The sequence below is a fragment of the Lissotriton vulgaris genome, chromosome 7 (assembly GCF_964263255.1).
Source record: "Lissotriton vulgaris chromosome 7, aLisVul1.2, whole genome shotgun sequence".
NCBI lineage: Eukaryota > Metazoa > Chordata > Amphibia > Caudata > Salamandridae > Lissotriton > Lissotriton vulgaris.
In genome coordinates this window covers 1,622,392,696-1,622,414,209 of record NC_141695.1, presented here as the reverse complement: position 1 = coordinate 1,622,414,209, position 21,514 = coordinate 1,622,392,696, and the positions used below count along the sequence as shown (strand labels likewise).

The 21,514-nt window shown below is 47.6% G+C and overlaps 1 protein-coding gene across 1 annotated transcript in view; it reads right to left on the bottom strand.

Annotated features, from left to right (window-relative positions):
• ADA (adenosine deaminase) overlaps positions 1–17,337 on the bottom strand; it is a 274,533-nt gene extending 257,196 nt beyond the window's left edge. The window contains exon 1 of the mRNA XM_086932554.1: positions 17,165–17,337. Coding sequence (XP_086788680.1) covers positions 17,165–17,200 — 36 coding nt within the window. The 5' untranslated portion in view covers positions 17,201–17,337. The remainder of the gene's footprint in view (positions 1–17,164) is intronic.
• Between the last annotated feature and the right edge of the window lie 4,177 nt (positions 17,338–21,514).

Sequence of the window (21,514 nt, the reverse complement as noted above, 5' to 3'; positions counted from 1 at the left end):
CCCTCGAGAAAGTCTGGAGAAGGGAACCAACACCGGACAACATGACCACCCTCAAGCTTGCCACCTGGAAGCACCACCAACTGATCCGCGCCACCAAGAAAACTGCATACAAGGACCGGCTGGACAACAACGCACACAACTGCAAGGAACTCTTCAACATCGTGAAAGAGCTCTCCAACCCCAACGCCGGAAACAACGACATCACCCCATCGCAAGACCTCTGCAACTCCCTCGCCTCCTACATCCACAACAAGATCGCGGACATACACAACAGCTTCAGCATTCAACCGACGCACGCCACGACCGCAGCAACGCCCCCCACCTCCACCCTCCGCGCCTGGACTCCAATCAGCACCGAAGACACCGTCCGCATGATGAACTCCATCCACTCCGGATCTCCGACCGACCCCTGCCCTCACCACGTCTTCAACAAGGCCGACGCTGTCATCGCACCCCACCTGCGGGACATCATCAACACCTCCTTCGACACCGCCACCTTCCCGGAGAGCTGGAAGCACGCCGAACTCAGCGCTCTACTAAAGAAACCAACAGCGGACCCCACCGAACTCAAGAATTACCGCCCCATCTCGCTCCTCCCGTTTCCAGCCAAAGTCATCGAGAAGACCGTCAACAAACAGCTGTCCGCCTTCCTCGAGACGAATGGATCCCTCGAGCCCTCACAGTCTGGCTTCCGAGCCAACCACAGCACCGAGACCGCCCTCATCGCTGCCACCGATGACATCCGAGCCCTGATGGACAACGGAGAAACAGTGGCCCTCATCCTCCTAGACCTCTCCGCGGCATTCGACACTGTCTGCCACCGCACCCTAGTGCAGCGCCTCAGCAACGTCGGAATCCAGGAGAAGGCACTGGAATGGATCATCTCCTTCCTCGACGGAAGAACACAGAGAGTCTGTCTACCACCGTACAAGTCAGAGGCCACCAAAGTCATCTGCGGCGTCCCTCAAGGATCCTCGCTGAGCCCCACCCTCTTCAACGTCTACATGAGCCCCCTCGCGGCCATCGCACGCCAACACAACCTCAACATCATCTCCTACGCCGATGACACCCAGCTGATCCTCTCCCTGACCAACGACCCCGCCGCCGCCAGAGCCAACCTTCACGAAGGGATGAAACAGGTAGCCGAGTGGATGACGACCAGCCGCCTGAAACTGAACTCAGACAAGACGGAAGTCCTCATCCTGGGCTCCTCGCCCTCCGCCTGGGACGACTCCTGGTGGCCCCCCGCCCTGGGCACCGCACCCAAACCAACAGACCACGCACGCAACCTGGGCTTCATCCTGGACTCCTCCCTCTCCATGACCAGACAAGTCAACGCCGTCTCCTCGTCGTGCTTCAACATCCTGCGCATGCTACAAAAGATCTTCCGGTGGATCCCCACCGAGACCAGGAAGACGGTCACCCAGGCCCTCGTCACCAGCCGACTGGACTACGGCAACGCCCTCTACGCCGGAACCACCGCCAAGCTCCAGAAGAGACTCCAGCGGATCCAGAACGCCTCAGCCAGACTCATCCTCGACATCCCACGAAACAGCCACATCTCCGGACATCTGAGAGACCTGCATTGGCTCCCCGTCAACAAAAGAATCACCTTCTGTCTCCTCACCCACGCACACAAAGCCCTACACGATCAAGGCCCGAGCTACCTCAACAACCGCATCAACTTCTACGCTCCCAAACGCCACCTCCGATCAGCCAGGCACGCCCTCGCCGCCGTCCCCCGCATCCGAAGAACGACAACAGGAGGAAGGTCCTTCTCCTACCTGGCTGCCAAGACCTGGAACTCCCTCCCTCCCGACCTGCGCCTGACCCAAGACCACCTCTCCTTCAGGAAGAAGCTCAAGACCTGGCTGTTCGAGCAGTAGCAGCACCCCCCCCCCCCCCAAGCGCCTTGAGACCCTCCGGGTAAGTAGTGCGCTCTATAAATGTCTTTGATTGATTGATTGACCATCACCACCACATCCACCATCACATCCACCACCCCCACCACCACCACATCCACCATCACATCCACCATCACCTCCACATCCACCATGACATCCACCGCCACATCCACCACTACATCCACCACATCCACCACCACCACATCCACCACCACATCCACCACATCCACCACCACCGCATGCACCACCACCACACCCACCACCACTACATCCACCACCACATCCACTACAACCACCACCACCGCATCCACCACCACCACCACCGCATCCACCGCATCCACCACCACATCCACCACCACATCCACCACCACATCCACCATCACATCCACCACCACCACATCCACCGCATCCACCACCACATCCACCGCATCCACCACCACATCCACCACTTCCACCGCATCCACCACCACCACATCCACCACACCCACCACCATCACTTCCACCACCACCACCGCATCCACCGCATCCACCACCACATCCACCACCACATCCACCACCACATCCACCATCACATCCACCACCACATCCACCAACACCACCACATCCACCACCGCATCCACCACCACATCCACCGCATCCACCACCGCATCCACCACCACCACATCCACTACCACATCCACCACATCCACCACCACCTCATCCACCACCTCATCCACCACCGCATCCACCACCACTACATCCACCACACCCACCACCATCACTTCCACCACCGCATCCACCATCACCACCACATCCACCATCACATCCACCATCACATCCACCACCACCACCACCACATCCACCACCACATCCACCACCACATCCACCATCACCTCCACATCCACCATGAAATCCACCGCCACATCCACCACCACATCCACCACCACCACCACATCCACCACCACCACATCCACCACCACATCCACCACCACATCCACCACCACCACATCCACCACCACATCCACCACCACCACATCCACCACCGCATCCACCACCAGCACATCCACCAGCACATCCACCACCTCATCCGCCACCTCATCCACCACCGCATCCACCACCACCACCACCACATCCACCACACCCACCACCATCACTTCCACCACCACATCCACCACCACATCCACCACATCCACAACCACCACATCCACCACCACCACATCCACCACATCACCACCACATCCACCACCTCCACCACATCCACCACCACCACCACCACATCCACCACCACATCCACCCCCACATCCACCACCATCACCACCACATCCACCATCACATCCACCACCCCCACCACCACCACATCCACCATCACATCCACCATCACCTCCACATCCACCATGACATCCACCGCCACATCCACCACTACATCCACCACATCCACCACCACCACATCCACCACCACATCCACCACATCCACCACCACCGCATGCACCACCACCACACCCACCACCACTACATCCACCACCACATCCACTACAACCACCACCACCGCATCCACCACCACCACCACCGCATCCACCGCATCCACCACCACATCCACCACCACATCCACCACCACATCCACCATCACATCCACCACCACCACATCCACCGCATCCACCACCACATCCACCGCATCCACCACCACATCCACCACTTCCACCGCATCCACCACCACCACATCCACCACACCCACCACCATCACTTCCACCACCACCACCGCATCCACCGCATCCACCACCACATCCACCACCACATCCACCACCACATCCACCATCACATCCACCACCACATCCACCAACACCACCACATCCACCACCGCATCCACCACCACATCCACCGCATCCACCACCGCATCCACCACCACCACATCCACTACCACATCCACCACATCCACCACCACCTCATCCACCACCTCATCCACCACCGCATCCACCACCACTACATCCACCACACCCACCACCATCACTTCCACCACCGCATCCACCATCACCACCACATCCACCATCACATCCACCATCACATCCACCACCACCACCACCACATCCACCACCACATCCACCACCACATCCACCATCACCTCCACATCCACCATGAAATCCACCGCCACATCCACCACCACATCCACCACCACCACCACATCCACCACCACCACATCCACCACCACATCCACCACCACATCCACCACCACCACATCCACCACCACATCCACCACCACCACATCCACCACCGCATCCACCACCAGCACATCCACCAGCACATCCACCACCTCATCCGCCACCTCATCCACCACCGCATCCACCACCACCACCACCACATCCACCACACCCACCACCATCACTTCCACCACCACATCCACCACCACATCCACCACATCCACAACCACCACATCCACCACCACCACATCCACCACATCACCACCACATCCACCACCTCCACCACATCCACCACCACCACCACCACATCCACCACCACATCCACCCCCACATCCACCACCATCACCACCACATCCACCATCACCACCACCACCACATCCACCACCACCATATCCCCCAGATCCACCACCACCACATCTATATGTGTGTAGCTCTGTGTGTGTGTAGGTGCAAATGCAATGTTCTTGGTTTTTCGTCACAATAAAATACACTGAACATAATCTTCACAAAAGTTATTTACAAACGTTTAAGCTATTGCCATTATAAATTACAATAACTTTTATTTAAGTATTAATTATTTACAAAATTAAAAGCCATTGTTATTTGTAATATCAAGACATCTAAGTCCCGTAAATACAACACACATTGCATTACAAATGCTATAGGTGTCACATTTGCAAAAGTTAAAACTATTGACATTGTAACTGACAAAGCTATTAATTTTGCTACTTTCAAAACCAACACATAAATAAAAAAAAGTGTCATTTACAATACCAATAGCTCAAACTTTCCTAATGCGAGACCTATTGCATTTCCAATGCTTGTTTTCCTAGAAACTATCTCTAATTAAATTGTGTGTACTTGTACCAGGTATTGCCAGATGCGTTATGCTGTGTTCAAGGATATGCTCTATTCTTTTCCTCGAAACTATCTGTTGCTTCCTCCCACCTATTGCTCAATGTTGGCTAGCTGTTTAGAGCCATTAAGAAAGCATCTTATATAACAAGGAGATAAGCCTGCGCCCTTCACCGAAGGTAAACAGGAGCTGTAATAACTTGTGTGATTGATCTACCAAGTACCAACTGCCCTTCTTCCCATCAATGACATTATGTTCCCACTATTGCTCCATAAACTAAAGATTGAGTCCTTGGTACACCATCTTCATCAATCATAGAAGCCAAACTTCTAAACCCACTATCAGAATATTCGTTCATTCCCTCAATCGTGTCGCTGTGTGAAACACTCCCCTTGTTGTGGGCAGTCCAATATGCAGCAGGGCTGGGGCATCCAAGGGGCACTGCCAGGTTTTCTTAACTGTTCCTTTCCAGTAGCAGAGCACAATAGTAAGAAATTTGGTTGGCGGGTTAGTCTCAGTCTGACTCCCAGCAGTTGCACTAATCATGCTCCCTCCTGACAGAGGGCACGTAGCTCTCCCATCTCTGCTAAGTTCTCTCCCACAAGCCATCTCCCTGGCTTTTGTAACTGGGCCACCAATTGGTATATCTCATAATCTGGAACCCTAAGACCTCCATTTTGTGCTGAACATTGTAAAGTAAACAATGACACTCATTGATGACCCTCCAGTCACATATCAAACGCCTCAATAGTGTCTTCAGCACATTTTGAACCAGCTCTGAGACATCCAGATTGGGAGGTTTGTGAAGTAATATAACACTCACTGCAATATCACCATCCTAGACAAAGTAAAAGGTGATATTTCCATTCTGAGCTTGCAGGATGCTACTCAAGTTACCTTCTCTAATTTGACTCCCCAAGTATTAAAGGATCAGGGTAGGTTCCTATTTAATGCCCAGGTGTGTCACCGCAGCCAGCGCGTGCTGCAGTTCAGGGGAGTAGGAAAAGCACATCTTTTCTACCAATCATTATGCACCCCAGACACCCTCCCCGGGGCTTCCAGGATCAAGATCACTCCAAGTGACTCCAGTGCTTATGTCCCAGAGATATAAGAGCATGATGTCTACGTAGAATGATACAACATGCTCCCCGTCCCAAAAAAGGATACCCATTCCTCATCCTTCTCTTCTGCGCATACCAGTGAACAGCTCAGACAATGCAAATAGCATCGTTGAGAAAGCGCAAACCTGTATAGTCACTCTATGTATTGACATGCATTCACCCATTCATCCCACCCTGCGCGCCCAAGTTCATACGTCGCATTACTGCCCTCAGATATTCCCAATAGAGGGTGTTAAGCGCTTTTTCATTGATAGATAATATAGTTGTGTCAGCTTAACACGATACCGGAGTCTCATCACGGATGTTGTACAATTGCTGATACTGAAGGAGTAGTGCTTAGTTTGAGCCAGTGGTTTCCGGTGTTCCCAATCGGAACTTAACCACCAACACCGGTGCTTGTGACAGTCTGGCTAATTTAAAGAAGACCACAACAACAGTTCATTATTAATTCAATATACATAAAAAATTACTATGACCTGCCCCCCAAGCCATTTTTATAGCTTTGGGGGGCCTGGACTATTCTGAACTGTCACGCTTGTAGGAGTGTGATGGCTAATAGCTGTGTTGTTACTGTCATTGGCAGCGCTGGCAGGGACAATTACTGTCATTGGCAGCGCTGGCAGGGACAATGTGTGGTGCAAGCTGCAGAGGCCTCCTGATGAGAGCCCTGGCACTTCTTTTTTTTTTTTTTATTTTCACAACCTAAGTGCTGTGAAGGAGGTATTGTGCATGAGGATGAAGCCATTTTGGTCATTATGAGCTCTATTGTGAAGCTAGTGCTGCAGGTAGTTAGCCGCCACTTTATTGAGAAATTTGTAATCCAAATTCAGCATGGACAGTGGCCTAGGCCACATCCAAAACATAACCCCAGGAATAGAGACAATCAAAGCACCATAACTTTTCATTAAGGCAACATGAACTTTTAAAAGTTGAAAACTCATTCCAAGAAGGGCCTGATTGGCATTCTGTCAGCATGAGTGCTTAATTTTAACAAAAATAAATGCCGGTCCCTAAAATTTGCCTGAGGAGGCTGGTGAGCAGGAGAGGAGGCCTTCTCTGAAGCCGCTGTGCTCCAACTACCCAGTGCCTCCGATGGCCGCCCCCAAATGCCAGCAGCCAGCACGTAGATTGTACAGTCAGTTTCACCATGCATAGAGAGAGAGGAATACTCATGTATTGCCTTTGTAGTTCATGGAAATAGAAAAAGGGCAATCAATACAATGAAATTGTGATGGAATTGGCTTACCGTCTTCTATTTCTATGCCAATTGGAAATGAAACAACAACTAGTCTGCTACCTTATTAGGTTAAGACTTCAGCAAACCGAAACAATGAGGAGGTGACAAATTCTCATGGTCCCCTGAAGTAAGAGCCAGTGGTGCACACCGCTCACCACTAACACAAACAAACTACTGGGTCACTGAATCGGGATCTAGATATCAACTCTGCACTCTGAGAAGCTCTGCAAAATTATCCAAAGTCACACTACGCAAAGTATTTTAATTCTTTATTGAAAATAACTAAGATGGAGGTTCTCTGGCAACGGAAACTATCATGTACATCTTTTCAGATGATTATGAAAAAAGTGGCAAAAACGCACTCATTAATTGAAGATAAAGCAATTTTAAGTCGACGTACGCATGCATGGATGGTCTTACAAGCATATACGAGGTCTGAGCCAGCAGCATATCTGGCCCTCACCTTCCCGCCGCATTTGAAAACTAAGTATATGGAGCTGCGCATCGGGAAACTGCCGTCCAATGCTGATAAACTGATTTGGAGGACCCCTGGCCGAAAAGATTGCGATCTATGTGGAGCAGCAGAACAGGACTTTATGAAATGAATGAAACTTATATAGCGCACGACTTACCCTGGGGCATCTCAGCGCTTGCTTAGGGAGCCCATCCTGGTATTCCCCTGTGAGATAACCCTGGCAGGGTATCCACAAGGTGAAAACCAGGCATCCCACCGCGAGGGGCGGTTGTGGAGATTAAGCAAGCTATTGCCCAGAGTTGCAGAGTGTGAACCCGTGAGTCGAGAAGGCACCGGAGCGAGAATTAACGAGTCCGTGGAATTTTTGAGCCCAAGACCTGCCGAGGCGGGGAATTGAACCCTGGTCCAGGGCCGAACTCAAGCTCCAGGTCTGCCGCCTCTAACCCCTGAGCCACACTTCTCCACACTTCTCTTATGCATTTGATATGTATCTGCACGGAGTTGGGGCGCAGCCGCCGGGATTTGCTTAAGAGGAAGTTTAATGAAAAAGGCATTCGTACCTGCAGATTGGCAATAATAATGAGTATGGACTCAAAGGCCCCACAATTAAATTGTCAAATAATTACATTTTTAACCCATCTTGAGGAATTGAAGAAAGAATATTGTCGCAATATTTGCGGATCTTCTAAAATTGCAAAATATTTTTTAAACTTGATTGACCTTTCATTGCTGTAAGTAATCTTAAATTGTGTGGTGCTTTCTTATGAAACAACAGGATATCCCTTTCAATGTATGCGGTATATGTCAGTTATAGGAGGGACAAGTGAAAAAAGAAGTTGTGAATTTGCCCCAGTCTGAGCACATCGCTAGAATATTGAGTTATGGCGAAAAAAATGGCCTCTAATGTACAGCACCCACTATTTTGCATTCTGATAAATTATCTTGAAATAAATGTCTGATTTAGTTATTTTTCAGAACCATGGTGCATAGCAAATGCTTTACAGTGCGGGTCTAGAGAAGTTACACTAAAGTTCAATCCTGCATCATATGAAAGGTCATCCATGAAGTGCGTCATCCATTGTTTTGAGTAAACACGTTCACTTAGGCAAACAGAAATAACTAGCCGTTTTGAATACTTTCGATTTTATCTGTACCGTGTATTTAGTGTGAGGAAACACCCGGGAATTCCCACTTTCCCTAATCAGTTCTTGTGGTCATGTACAGGAATTTATATAGCGCAAATCACGAGTGGTTTCTAAGCGCTTGCTTAGGGAACCCGTCCTGGTATTCCCCTGTGAGATAACCCCGGCAGGGTATCCGCAAGGTGAAAGACAGGCATCCCGCCACGAGGGGCCGTTGTGGAGATTAAGCAAGCTATTGCCCAGAGTCGCAGAGTGTGAACCCGTGAATCGAGGAGGCACCGGAGCGAGTATTGTCGAGTCCATGGACATTTTAGGACTCAAGACCCCGCCGAGCCGGGAATTGAACCCTGGTCCCAGGCTGACCTCTGCTTCCAGGCCTGCCTCCTCTAACCAGTGAGCCACACTTCTCCACGAGCCTCTAAACTATGGACCGGCCGGTCAATATTCTACCTGCATATACATACGCCTTTAATTCTCCTGTGTGACATGGACACAATGTACAATGCTTAGAGACCTGGATGGCTCTGAATGTTGCTGCCTTCAGGTGAAAATTCTCAAGTATACCCTATCACATATGTCCCCTTTCCAAGCGTGTGTGCGCATACTCACAAACACACAAGAGACAATCCAATGCCACATTCACCAACTATAAATCACATATAAATATTTCACACAAAGAAATAACAGAATTCAAAAGTCACCTCATTGTATAAACATCTTTGCATAAGCATCCATTTATCTAAGTTAGAATCAGGCACTTTTCACTAAAGGTGAATAAATAAAAATTGCTGCTTGTGCATTTTGTTTAGATCTGGACTAGAGACAGCTTTAGCTGTCTTTCCAATCCTGTGTCCTGCAATAAAAACATAACACATAAAAATACATACGATTATACGAATATAGCAGGCCTTTCTGTCAACCCCTTCCTTCATTGGTCCACTCAACTATCATTTGCATTTTGCTTCCGCCCACCACACGGTACAGCACAGGGCATTGGGTCATTTCTCACATCAGCCATCGGCTCTCGCCCACTGTGAATTACGTTTTGCTGATAACATCTGCACATCTGCCCACAAAGAAGGGCACTCTATGGCTTCCCATACAAGAACGCATTTGGTTTAAAATCTTGTGTATCACCCACCGCATTGCCTATGGCCGTGGCCCCGTCTACTTACAAAAGATGATGGCCATATATCGTCCTAAACGATTGCTGAGATTTATGGGGAGCATCTGTCGTGCTCGGATGGGAGGGAGATCCTTTAGGTTTCTTGCCAGTAAATACTGGAACGAACTTCCGTTGGAATTTCGGATGGAACCCTCTGAATCACTTTTCAGGCTGAAACTGAAAACGCTTTTATTCCCAAAGATCTAGTCACCCTCCGTTGTTCCCTCCCCTTAGCTGTGGGACTTTGTTCTGGAGTTCTGTCGGTATGCATCCATAGCGCGGGGACGCACTGTACTTCTGTGTAACCAGGCGCTTAATAAATGTTTTTATTATTATTATTATTATTATTCTATTGCCAGGGTTGGTGGCCAACGCTATACTTTTTTTAATGTTTGTTTCTTTCGATTCTTTAAATATTATTCTCTTTTTTTGGTCACCCTTCTATGTGTAAACTATGTGTTCAATTTATAGTAATTCAGACCCAATAATACCTTTTTTTGTATCCATAAGAAACATATATTCCTGTGATGTGCATTACAGGTGTAAAGGGTTTCCATATCTGTTCTAAGTACACCAGCCAGCTGTGAATACAGGTTCATTAATACTGCATGCAATGTTTTTTAGTGTAAGTGATTTATTTCCAGCCTATGGCCTACATGTAGAGGTGGTATGCTTTGTGTTACCTTCTACGTTCTATTTTTGTGGAATATGGTGGCAGTGAAAAATGAACAATAACCCTTGCAGCACGTTGCCAAGGCCAGACCTATTGGCTTTGCTAAGCCTTGTTTTTGGAGGCGGTAGTGTTTGTGTTAAAGGTTAAGGACGGCAATGAGACAACTTCGTTTCAGGAAGTGTGCATAAGGTGTATTTTATAATTTTATACACTTTATAACACACTTTTTGTGGCTATCGGTGAGATACAAGAATGCGTCTAATCAAAAATTCGACCAAGCTCAACACTTTCATATTTCCTTTGTGAAATAGACACACTTTCAATAAAGCATTTCTGTTTTTTTCCTCTGGTGGGCCCATATCTCCTGCCGCCACATGCACCTTTGGGTGTTCCCAGTTGTAGGGCGCGCCCTGCTTAGGAAGCAAAATAATTATGACAACAAATATTCTCTAGAAACCCTGTTATGATCTTAACAGAGAACTGACAAAAGCCATATTCAACACTGTAATAGCAAAAACCTCAACTACGTGTACTATCACAGTACATTTAGTCAGGGCTTAACTGGTCATGCAGAACAAATGGAAACCCTGGTAAGGAAAGTGGGTTGCTTTCATATTTGGATGAACTGAGGGCTTCTCAGATCACCCAAGACTGAAAGCATCCTGGACGAAGCAGTGGATTATTTTTTTTTTAATTTTTATTTATACATTTTTATATAGTGCGTAACTTACCCTTCTGGGTGTCAGAATGCTTTACAAAATGGATTGGCTTAACAACAGTGTCGCTGTCACAAGATAGGACTGTCAATCAGATAAAAACTTTGGGGAAGGTTGTGGATGGAGGAAATTATGAAGTGGTATGTAGAAGGAAGGAAGGCAGTTCTGCCCTGACTGGGTTCATCCTTGGAGGTTGTGTTAGGTTTTCAGGCCCTTTCTGGGGGTATCAAATAAAGGGTTTGTACGTATTAAGGGGTGATGTATGTGAAACCACATTGGAGGAAACCAAATCATAGAAAATCAATTTTAAGGCAAGAAAATGTTAAGGAATTACAAAATTTTGAAGACTAAAGAAAACATTTTGAAGGAAAGATACAGCAGCTGTTCTGTCAATCTAAGCAAAGACTGTCCTGCTCCTGCTGTTGTTGGGGTCACATACACTCATCTTCTCCCTGACGGACAAGACAACAACCAGCAGAACCAACTTCAACAACTGCATGACCATGGTAGCAGACTGGATGCAAACCAGCTACCTGAATCTCAAAGTTTGACAAGACGGAAGTTATGGTCTTCGGGAACAACAACTCCCCATGAGGCTCCAACCGGTGGCCATCGGAGCTAAGACCAACACCCACACCCACAGACCACTCAAAAAATCTAGGGATCATCCTAGAAGAAAAGCTCAATATGACGGTTCAAGTCAAAGCAGTGGGACCTCCTGAAACCATATACTACGCATGCTGGAAGATCTTCAAATGGTTGCCTCAGAACAATAGACAAACCACCACGCGAGCCCACATCGCCAATTCAATTGAATTGATCACATCTAATTGGTATTAATATAATTCTATCAAAAAGTAGCTGGAGTGAATGCACGCAACAATAACCACTAACCTTGGGTTCAGGAGTAGCGTGCTACTCGCCATAAAGGGTTTCTACGCCTCGTCAGGGGTAATAAATGCTATATGAATAAAATTACAATTACACTTGTAACCTTACTTTCTAGAACTAAGGTTAGCACATCCATGACTGTCTTTCTTACACATCAACTACATTCCATGCTTTTAAGTTCACCACTACATGCATAGAGTAGCCCTCTTAGTCTCGGGCATGAAAAACGAATGTTTGCCACTCGGGCCACTCCATAAAATCACACTCTGTTGAACAGGCACAACAAACGAAGCTATACTCATTCTTAACCACCCAGAAGTGGTTTGGGGCATTCGAGGCGCTATGCAAATGCTCCAATACGTCATTGCTGCTGTCTCTGGTGTACCTGGTCTGCGTACCCTGGACCCACGTAGTAGTCTTTTTTATTATATAAAAGCCAAATCAACTGACTTTGACATCACTTGTTCACTCTTGCTTCTCCTTCTGTCTCCAGTTTTCTTCTAGCGTTGTTTTTCATCCCTTAGACCCTCTACAGCATTTCTATGTATTCTCTCTCAATCATCTTTATTTTTTTCCTCGTCACTGTCTGTGGTTTTCTCCTTTCACTTTACTCACTCCACCACTGTCACGGGTTCTGCCCAGTTTATAAACGGCCTTGCTCATGATGGATTATTTAGTTATCAAAACATTAATCCAGCTGCTTCCGAATAGGCTGCGCCTAGAGTAAGAGACCTGTTAGACAGCACAACCTATTCTTATCATTAAATGCCACTCTCTGGAGCAATCCATGTAAACTATGAACTCCATGCTAGCTGTTCAAGCAATCCAGTTGATCACTGACCTCTGTGCTCTCCGTTTTGTACCATCCTTTTTCCCTGCACACAATAGTGTACAATTCTCTGAACTATTTTGCACTGAGACAGAAAGCACTATAACCCACTTGCACTTACACTGCCTTTCCAGCCAGCATGAGACACACTCATTATAAAAAAATTAGTCTTTATCTGCATTTTGTCAAACATACAGGTTACAATTGAAAAAGAAAGGGGGGGAGGAGAAGAGGGAAAGGAAGAGGGGGGGAGAGGGAAGCGGGTGAGGGGGGGAGACAGCCTGGGAGAGCAAGGGAACAAATAACTATTACAAGTGCAATAAAGGTTTCGGCATGTACTGTCGGGATATTTGCAATCTGTGACTATTATTAGTTCTAAAGAGCAGGTAACTGACCATAGATTGCGCTCATTTTGTATTACGTACGAATTATTTATCAGAAGGATCGCATTTTTGTGTCCAAATTGATATAAGGCAGCATGAGGCACAATAATAGTGCAAATCATCCAAAATAATTAAATAAAAACATAAGGTGGAAATGCTTCAGTAGAAGTGCACAATATATGAGATAAAGTACCCCAACTGTATGTGACCCGGATTTGCCAAGACATCAAGGAGCAATGAGGCCATATAGGGGCAAGAGCCTACATATAGTGTGGGGTTAAGAACATAGGCAGCGGATTTGGAGTGCCATAGGCATCATTAAAAGTAGGTTTTACACTACTACAAAATCTACGGGACAGCTACTCCCCAGTTATGAGTCTCGGTCTGCCAGCTCAATCAGCATAATTAACCAAGTTAGGCCTATGATCGAAGAACAAAATTCCACTGCACGTTCTGCTGCCAAGGAACGAGTTGTGGTCTTTTTGCTGCAAGATGGCTCAGTGAGGTAAGCACCTTTTGCCGACTATTTCTATGTTCTGCGGGCCATGGGTTGGAATTCAGGCAAATATACCGCAGCTTTTCATCCTTCCAACGTTGGTAACTGAGTACCACTAAATTAAGTGAGAGTAACATATGTAAGTTACATCGTTTAGAATATGTATGGATCTCTAAATAAAAAGTACTTTGTTATTATAAAACACACTCGTGTCCAGATTATTCCAGCGCCACAACAAATATTTACCCTTCCATGTCATTTCCTTTGCATTCCCCAACGGCCATGCCCCAAAAAGAGCAATGTGTGCTGATGTCGTTTCTGTGCCTACAAAGCCAGAAACAGTCTCTTATTTAATCTCTCATTGCTTATCGCAATGATAGCTCATTGAGGCGAACGCAGCGCTTTACAAAACAGCTAAACTACTGTTTCCGATTCCGCTGCGCCTGTGTTCACCATCCAGATTTCAGGAAAGCTATAATCCAGTTGTGTTTGAACTACGACCAGCGAAGCCAGAAATGACAGCCCGCAGCAAATACAATCTAATTTGAGCAGCTAGTTGGAGGCAGACTTCAGAAAAAGATGAAGTGCTGCATTCTTTTGAAAAGTGAACACTTCATTTTGATATTTTAAACAGAGAAGACTAAAAATAACTCGGACGATCATCAACGCACCTTAAACACACTAAACAAATATAATTATAGCTGTTAACCCTTTAGTCGTGTTCTTATTCATATACTCCAAACCCTTAACACAACATACTTAGCATTTTAACCATAACCCTGTGAGTAAACTCCTACACTTGTAACCATATTTAACCCCTAGACTGCATACCCTCAACCCTACACCCCAAAACATTAACCCTATGCCAAATCCACTTAAAGTTTAACATCAACCCCTAACCCATATCATACTGCTTTTAACTTAAGCCAGTGGGCCTTAACTGTTTAACTTCTGTGGACCCACACCTAATCATTACTGGAACCCGTGCCCCCTACTGAATAATTATTGGAATCTGGGGACCCCCACTGAGACACTGTAAACCGGGAACATCGGCCTAAGCATTTTCGATGATTTGAAGCACAAAACAATACTAAAAAAATACAGGAACAAGCATTTGTTAAACAAATAATTTACTTTCACTGCTCCCACGAATCAAACTGAGGGTACTATTTTAATTTTAACCTACAATTTCAAATTGCATCACATTTACAGAATGTTTACAAAATTTCATTTGTACATTTTGCTTGTTTATTTATAGGCACCTTATTAGTCTGTTAATATTATTTAATTTTCTAAGCAATGTGGACACCCTATGTAGCCCCCCCCCCTCCCCAAGGCTCCCCTAGCCACAGGTTAGCAACCACTGCTCTAAGTGAGATAACTCTTTAACTCCATGAGCTGGAACCTTACCCGTAAAACTTTTGGAAGTGTTCCTTTTTTGAAGCATTTATTTTTTAGAACCAAAAATTGTAAAGTGTTATTTTTAGAGCTGTTGTTTTCAAAGTTTTAGAGGCGATACCAGTAGCGTTGGCTCAGCCTATCATCTTTTTGAGGACAATAAAAATTAGTACCATTAAGTCCTATAATACTAATACTATTGATGTACAGTGCTTTGAAACAGCCCAACAGATGTAGTAAGCTTTGTATAAAAGCAAGTTAATATTTTTTGTCAATAATCTATAGTTAGTGGTAGTAAATTAGCTTTCATTTTTATTGCGAATAAGGGCAACGTAGGAACACCTATTGAAATATAATTAGCAGGCAATATAATGGCAACTCGCCAATTAGCACCCAGTGGCTGCTTCCACTGCCACTAAAATGTACAGACTCATGGTGAATAGTGGAGTGAAAGAAACTTCAGCATGTCATGTGTCACGTGTGATTATCCTAAAACGTAATAGCAAAGATGACTGTGGTTCTCTGTGAAACTTTGATTAAGCTTACAGTTCCTGGAGTGCACAATATTTTCATTTTTACTGCAGCAGCCTACAAGTAACTTTTGTAATTATTATAAAAAGTATTTTTCACTAGCATATATCTTTGGGTATCCAAGGGAGGTAATAGAAGGTGTTCCAATTAAGGCACTTGTGCTCATATCATCAACTTCTTAATGATGAAAGACGGGGTCAGTGTTGCGCTGCAAGGAAAGAGACGTGTAACCTAATGGCCACGCAGAGATCTCTGCAGCATGACTTCAGCCCACCGAGCTATCTTCCCAGAGGGAAGCGGGAAATAGATCAAAGTTGGGGCATTCTTTCAGAGGCTGCTCCTCCAATTGGTCCCTGGTTCACCAGGAGGCAGTCTATTGGTTGCTAAGGTGACTGCATACAACATCTTTCCCCTCGAGCCTCAAACCAGTGTGCCCGCATCCTGGACTTGACCCCAGATGGAACTACAGATGACCCCTGAATGTCACTCTTCTTCACAAGGCCAAGTTCAAAACCCTTCCTGTAGTGCAAGCCAGCCCCATGGTTCCCGAGCCAACCTCGCGAGCTAAATAAACACAGAGCACCTGGGCAGCGCAGTAGAGAACGTGGCCGGTAAACAAGCATTGGCAACCACCTGGTATTATTAACACCTGTTATCAACCGCAGGAGCCGATTGCCTTTCGAGAGCGTGCTACTTAGTTTATGATTATGTTAGCCCACCTAACCACATATGCTCTTTATTATTATGTAATTCGGAGGCGCGTGGCTAGTTCAATGCAACAGCCGGCTCAATGAAGTGGGTCCTATTTTCCATTCACATTCCTTGCCTCAATGTGTGCACTTTGCTGGTGTGAAAACATACACACCCGATAAGAATGCTGCACTGTATACTGAACAGCCGGCGAGTGCTGTGGTGGCATCCGGGCACCCAGCCTCACCTCCAGGGGGCACAGCTGAATGAACACAGGCTGGGCTTCATTGATGAATTTCAAGCCGTGCCCTCTTGACAGGGCTCCCTCTGCCACATGGCCAGAGGAAGAGGCGTCAAAGGAGGTTCTACCTTTAAAATAATATTCATTTTTCTGTTCCCCGGTGCTATTTACGATGCAGGGGATGCGCCTGTCCCTGCCCGGCTGTCCTCCCTGTATAGCTGCAGACAGAGGTCGGTTTACAGTACCTTGGGCTTGTCAAAAGTATGCAGTTTCTGTTCCATCTTGCAGAAGCAGGAATCCCCGTGTGCTGTGCTGAGCTGACAGACCGCACCGCCCTCTGAAGCCTCCACTCCTGCCCGCAGCCCGCCCAGCTGAGCACTGCATGGATGTCACACTGCTGGCCGCATAAACCCTGGAAGGAGCAGAGGGCTGTCTGTTCGGCCCCGCCCACAAAGGGGCGTGGCTGGGCACGCGGCAGCCTGGGAGGGGGGACTCCCAGGAAGAGGGAGCTCTCCAGCAGACAGGAGGCGGGAGCCAATAGCCGGGCCGGGCAGAGTCAAAGGTTCAGGTAGCTAGGTAGAGTCTGAGGGCAGAGGCTCCGTGACGTAACAATAGCCCCCGCTGTGCGGGAGTGCCCGAGCTTCAAGCCCCCCTCCTCCGGCACAGTGCACGGGAGGTGCCCCCCCCCCCCCCGCCGGAGAGCTCTTGACTGGGTCCAAAGCGTGCCCCCCCCCCCCCCCCCCCCCCAGCAACCCCTCCATGTGGCTTTGCTGGGGGAGTGTGGCCCACTGCAGAGGCTTTGACAGGTAGATTAAAAACACAGGCATCAGCATCTAGAGATTAGCAGAGCAAAGGGAGAGGCACAATCAATAGAACGAAAGTGAATGTAACACCTGAATGTCGAGAAAAGAACAACAAAGCAACAGGCTGTGGAATATATGATTTTACCATGATTACAAGTTCCACGCATGGCATTACCACGCGAATTTTAGTTCGCAAGTGGCTTTACCACACTGGAATTTACAACGAAGGATTATAAAACGCGTAGAAACGTCCATTAAGCACAAAATGACATAATTACTACAAATTACCTTAGATTTATTTATTCTTTTCTTTTACTGTGCGCTTAAATATATATATATGTTTTTAATAAAGATTATTTTCTTACCTGACACCTTCCCGTCTTTCACCAGCAGCCCTTACTTCCATCCACCATGGAAACAAGTGTCAAAACACGTCTACCAAAATTAACAAGCATTTACAATGCAATGGTCTCGGCATTATTAAAGGTAGAGCTATTGGCATTGCTCATGACATCTTTTTTTATCATAAATAAATAGCATTGTCATTTACATTGCCAATAGCTTAATCGTTAAATAAATGGCATTTTCATTTACAATGCCAATAGCTTAATTGCTCGTATATGCATGAGCTATTGCATTTGCACCCACACAGAGCCACACACACACGCACATAGAGCCACCCACACAGAGTCATTCACATAGAGCCATCCACACACACAGAGCCACCTACACAGAGCCACCCTCACACACACAGAGCCACCCACACATAGAGCCACCTACAAAAAAAGCTATCCACACAGAGCCACACACACGCACAGAGACACACACACACACAGAGCCACACACAGAGCCACACACACACACACAGACATGCTGCACACCACTCCTGATGCTGTGTCACACATGCCAACCTAGGTTATTCTGCAGGGATGCATGTATGCCCCAGTGCAACTGAGTCCTCGACCTAAAAAGGGGGCACACACGAGAATTCATTATTCCAGCCAGTTTAATGAGGTTAGGTCCCACCACACTCTGCAGAAAAATCACTGAGACGCGTTTCGGCTGTGAACAGCCTTTATCAATCAGCGAGTCATCAGATTAAACACTGCTTTTAAAACCCCCTGATCATGAAAATAAAAACCGTACTAACATGGATTTCACCGAATGAAAATAATGAACAGGAGGTGTAAAAATGTATACACTTTGCAATTGTGCGCATAAAATTTTTGCCCTGCATGCATATTGTAATACTGATTTTGAGCCACAGCGACCTTTCAATGAAATACCGTTGCCTAACGTGTAGCGCAATTGCAATAAACTCAATCCTGCCAATACTACAGTCCAAAGGATCTAGATATATACAAACTGAAGATTTGTCATTACAGTCTGTTTGTGTGGCGTGTTCCACCAAAATTTGAAAAGTATTGAACATATATTTGCGCTCTTTCAAATGAATGTTTCTGTTGCGTGAAACGCAAGTTGCAAGTTACACAAATACTTCTTAGTACCTATGCATTTAAGCGCTATGCGGGAATAACTGTGAATAACATAATGTTGCCACATTGTTGCCAATAGGATGTGAAGTTCTCAGAGAACACCAAATGCTGATCACAGCACAGCAAAGGAACAAACAATAATATGTGGCATATGGTCTAACAGGAAGGGAGCTATTGAAGTCTTATGCCGGGCATGGAGGCAGTCACCAACAGTATCGAAGCCGACCATGAGCACACGAGGGAGTGAGCAACACGAAGTGTGGTGGTGAAGCAGATAGAGAGCAGCACACAAGGGAGAGAGCAATATGAAGTGTGGTGGGGGAGAAGCAGATAGAGAGCAGCATGGAATGCAGGTGTATGGAGAGAGCCACATAAGAAAGACCTGCACAAGAGGGAGAGAGCAACACAGAGCGCAAGCGCCGGGGGTGGGGGGTTGTTTGGATGAGGAAAGCAGCTCACAACCGAGGGAGCTAGAAAGCACATGGACACCCATGGAGCACTGAAAGAAAAAGAAAAAAAAGTAGTTGTCCTACTGTGAGCAGTGGAAGGATACAAGAAATCAAATCAAGAGGATGAGGAAGAGACTGTGGTCATGGGGAGGTAGAAGCAGAAGAATGAGAATGCAAGCCATGATCAAGGAAGAAGCGAGCAACTGAGAGTGACAATAAAGCCAACCAAGAAAAGAACACAATAGGTCTTTTGCAACCAGGTAGGTGCGCTGTGTGGACGGCGATACCTAAAAAGAGAGTCCTTTAAGTACACAGTGAAAAGATACACGCCATCCAATCACAACACTGGAAGACCAGAATGCTCCTGGCCCAGGCACACACATATATAGAGAGGAAAACCATGGATCAAGAGCAACAACTAAGATAGGCCCAAGGTCCACTCTAAGCATATATTTTGCGTTGGAAATAATAGGTATGCCTACAGTCAGCTCGAACCAAAACTCTCTGTAGCAGAGACCTAAAGACAGATAAACAACAAACGGCTCCAACACATACTAACATTAAAGTATCAAAATGAAAACACAAAGGCTTCTGAATGTTACTGCGCTTGTAAATAGCGCTCTGTGTAGATCTGCCCCACGAGGCCTCCCTACCAGGCAGGCAAGAGACTTACGAGAAATGAAAAACGGACCTTCTGGTCCCCTGTGGCCCCCGGGATTGAGCTGCACAATGTACCTGGTGTGTTTTGTAGAAACTGCAGGGCCAAAACAGAGACGTTCCTCGGCAGTGCGGGGGTCCGGCTGTGGAGAGGCGCCGCAGGGCAGGGCGTCCAGGCGAGACCTCGAGGGGCTCTGCGGGGGTCTGTGTCGTCTGCGATCCTTCGTGGCAGGCCAGGGAGCCCCGAGGCAGCAATGCGGCACCGAGCGGCCCTGTACGCTTCAAGGGTACAGGGCGGCTCTGTAGTGCGGCGCGGCCTCAGGGGGAAACAATGCCAGGTCACGAGGGCGGTGTGCGAGCCGTACCTTCCAGGCTCTCTGGGGCGATTAGGGACAGGGCGCCGGTGTACGCTTCAGGCGTACGTTCGCAGCGTACCGGGCACAGTGAAATTCCTCACGCTTCTAGCGTACGGGGCGTACCTAGACACAGTGCAATTGTTCGCGCTTCTAGCGTATGCGGCGTACGAGGCGTACCTTCCGAGTTTGTGCAGGGACTCGAGGCGTACTGGGGTAGTAGGCGATGCCGGTCGAGTCGCACCAGTAGAGCGGGTGCTTCGGGGGAGAGGTGCTGTGCAGGGTGGCTGGTACGCTCCAAGCGTACGAGTCGCACTTGGTCCTGCGAGGTGGCAGATCTCCGGTGGCGGCTGGGACACAGCAGCTCTGGGCGGTAGAAGGGACAACGCTGTGCGGTGCGGTCTGGCTTTGGGGCAGTGCGTACTTCGGCTCGAGGATTGAGCGGAGACGCACGGTGCAGGCAGTACGGCACGGACTTATACCGAGTTAGCGTCTCAGGGCGGCCCCAGAAGTGGGGGTCCAGCGGCGGGTCAGCGAAGCAGGCTCTGTGGTTTCAGTGAAGGCAGCAGGAGAGCCCAATGGTCCCTGAAGAGGCGACCTCACAGGGGACGGGTTGGTGCAGGCTAGACGGCGGGAAAAATGGCGGACTCGAGCTTCCGATATTTTTCGGATTTGGGGGCGTGGTTTTGCTGTCCTGAGTGACGGACTACGTCACGAGCTAAAGAACAGCAAAAATGACGCCCCCAAATCCGAAAAAGACGGAGCCTATTTGGAGTGAAGGCTCTCTCCTCCAATGGCTGGCCTCCATTTAGGAAGCCACCCAATGGAGAAAGAGCA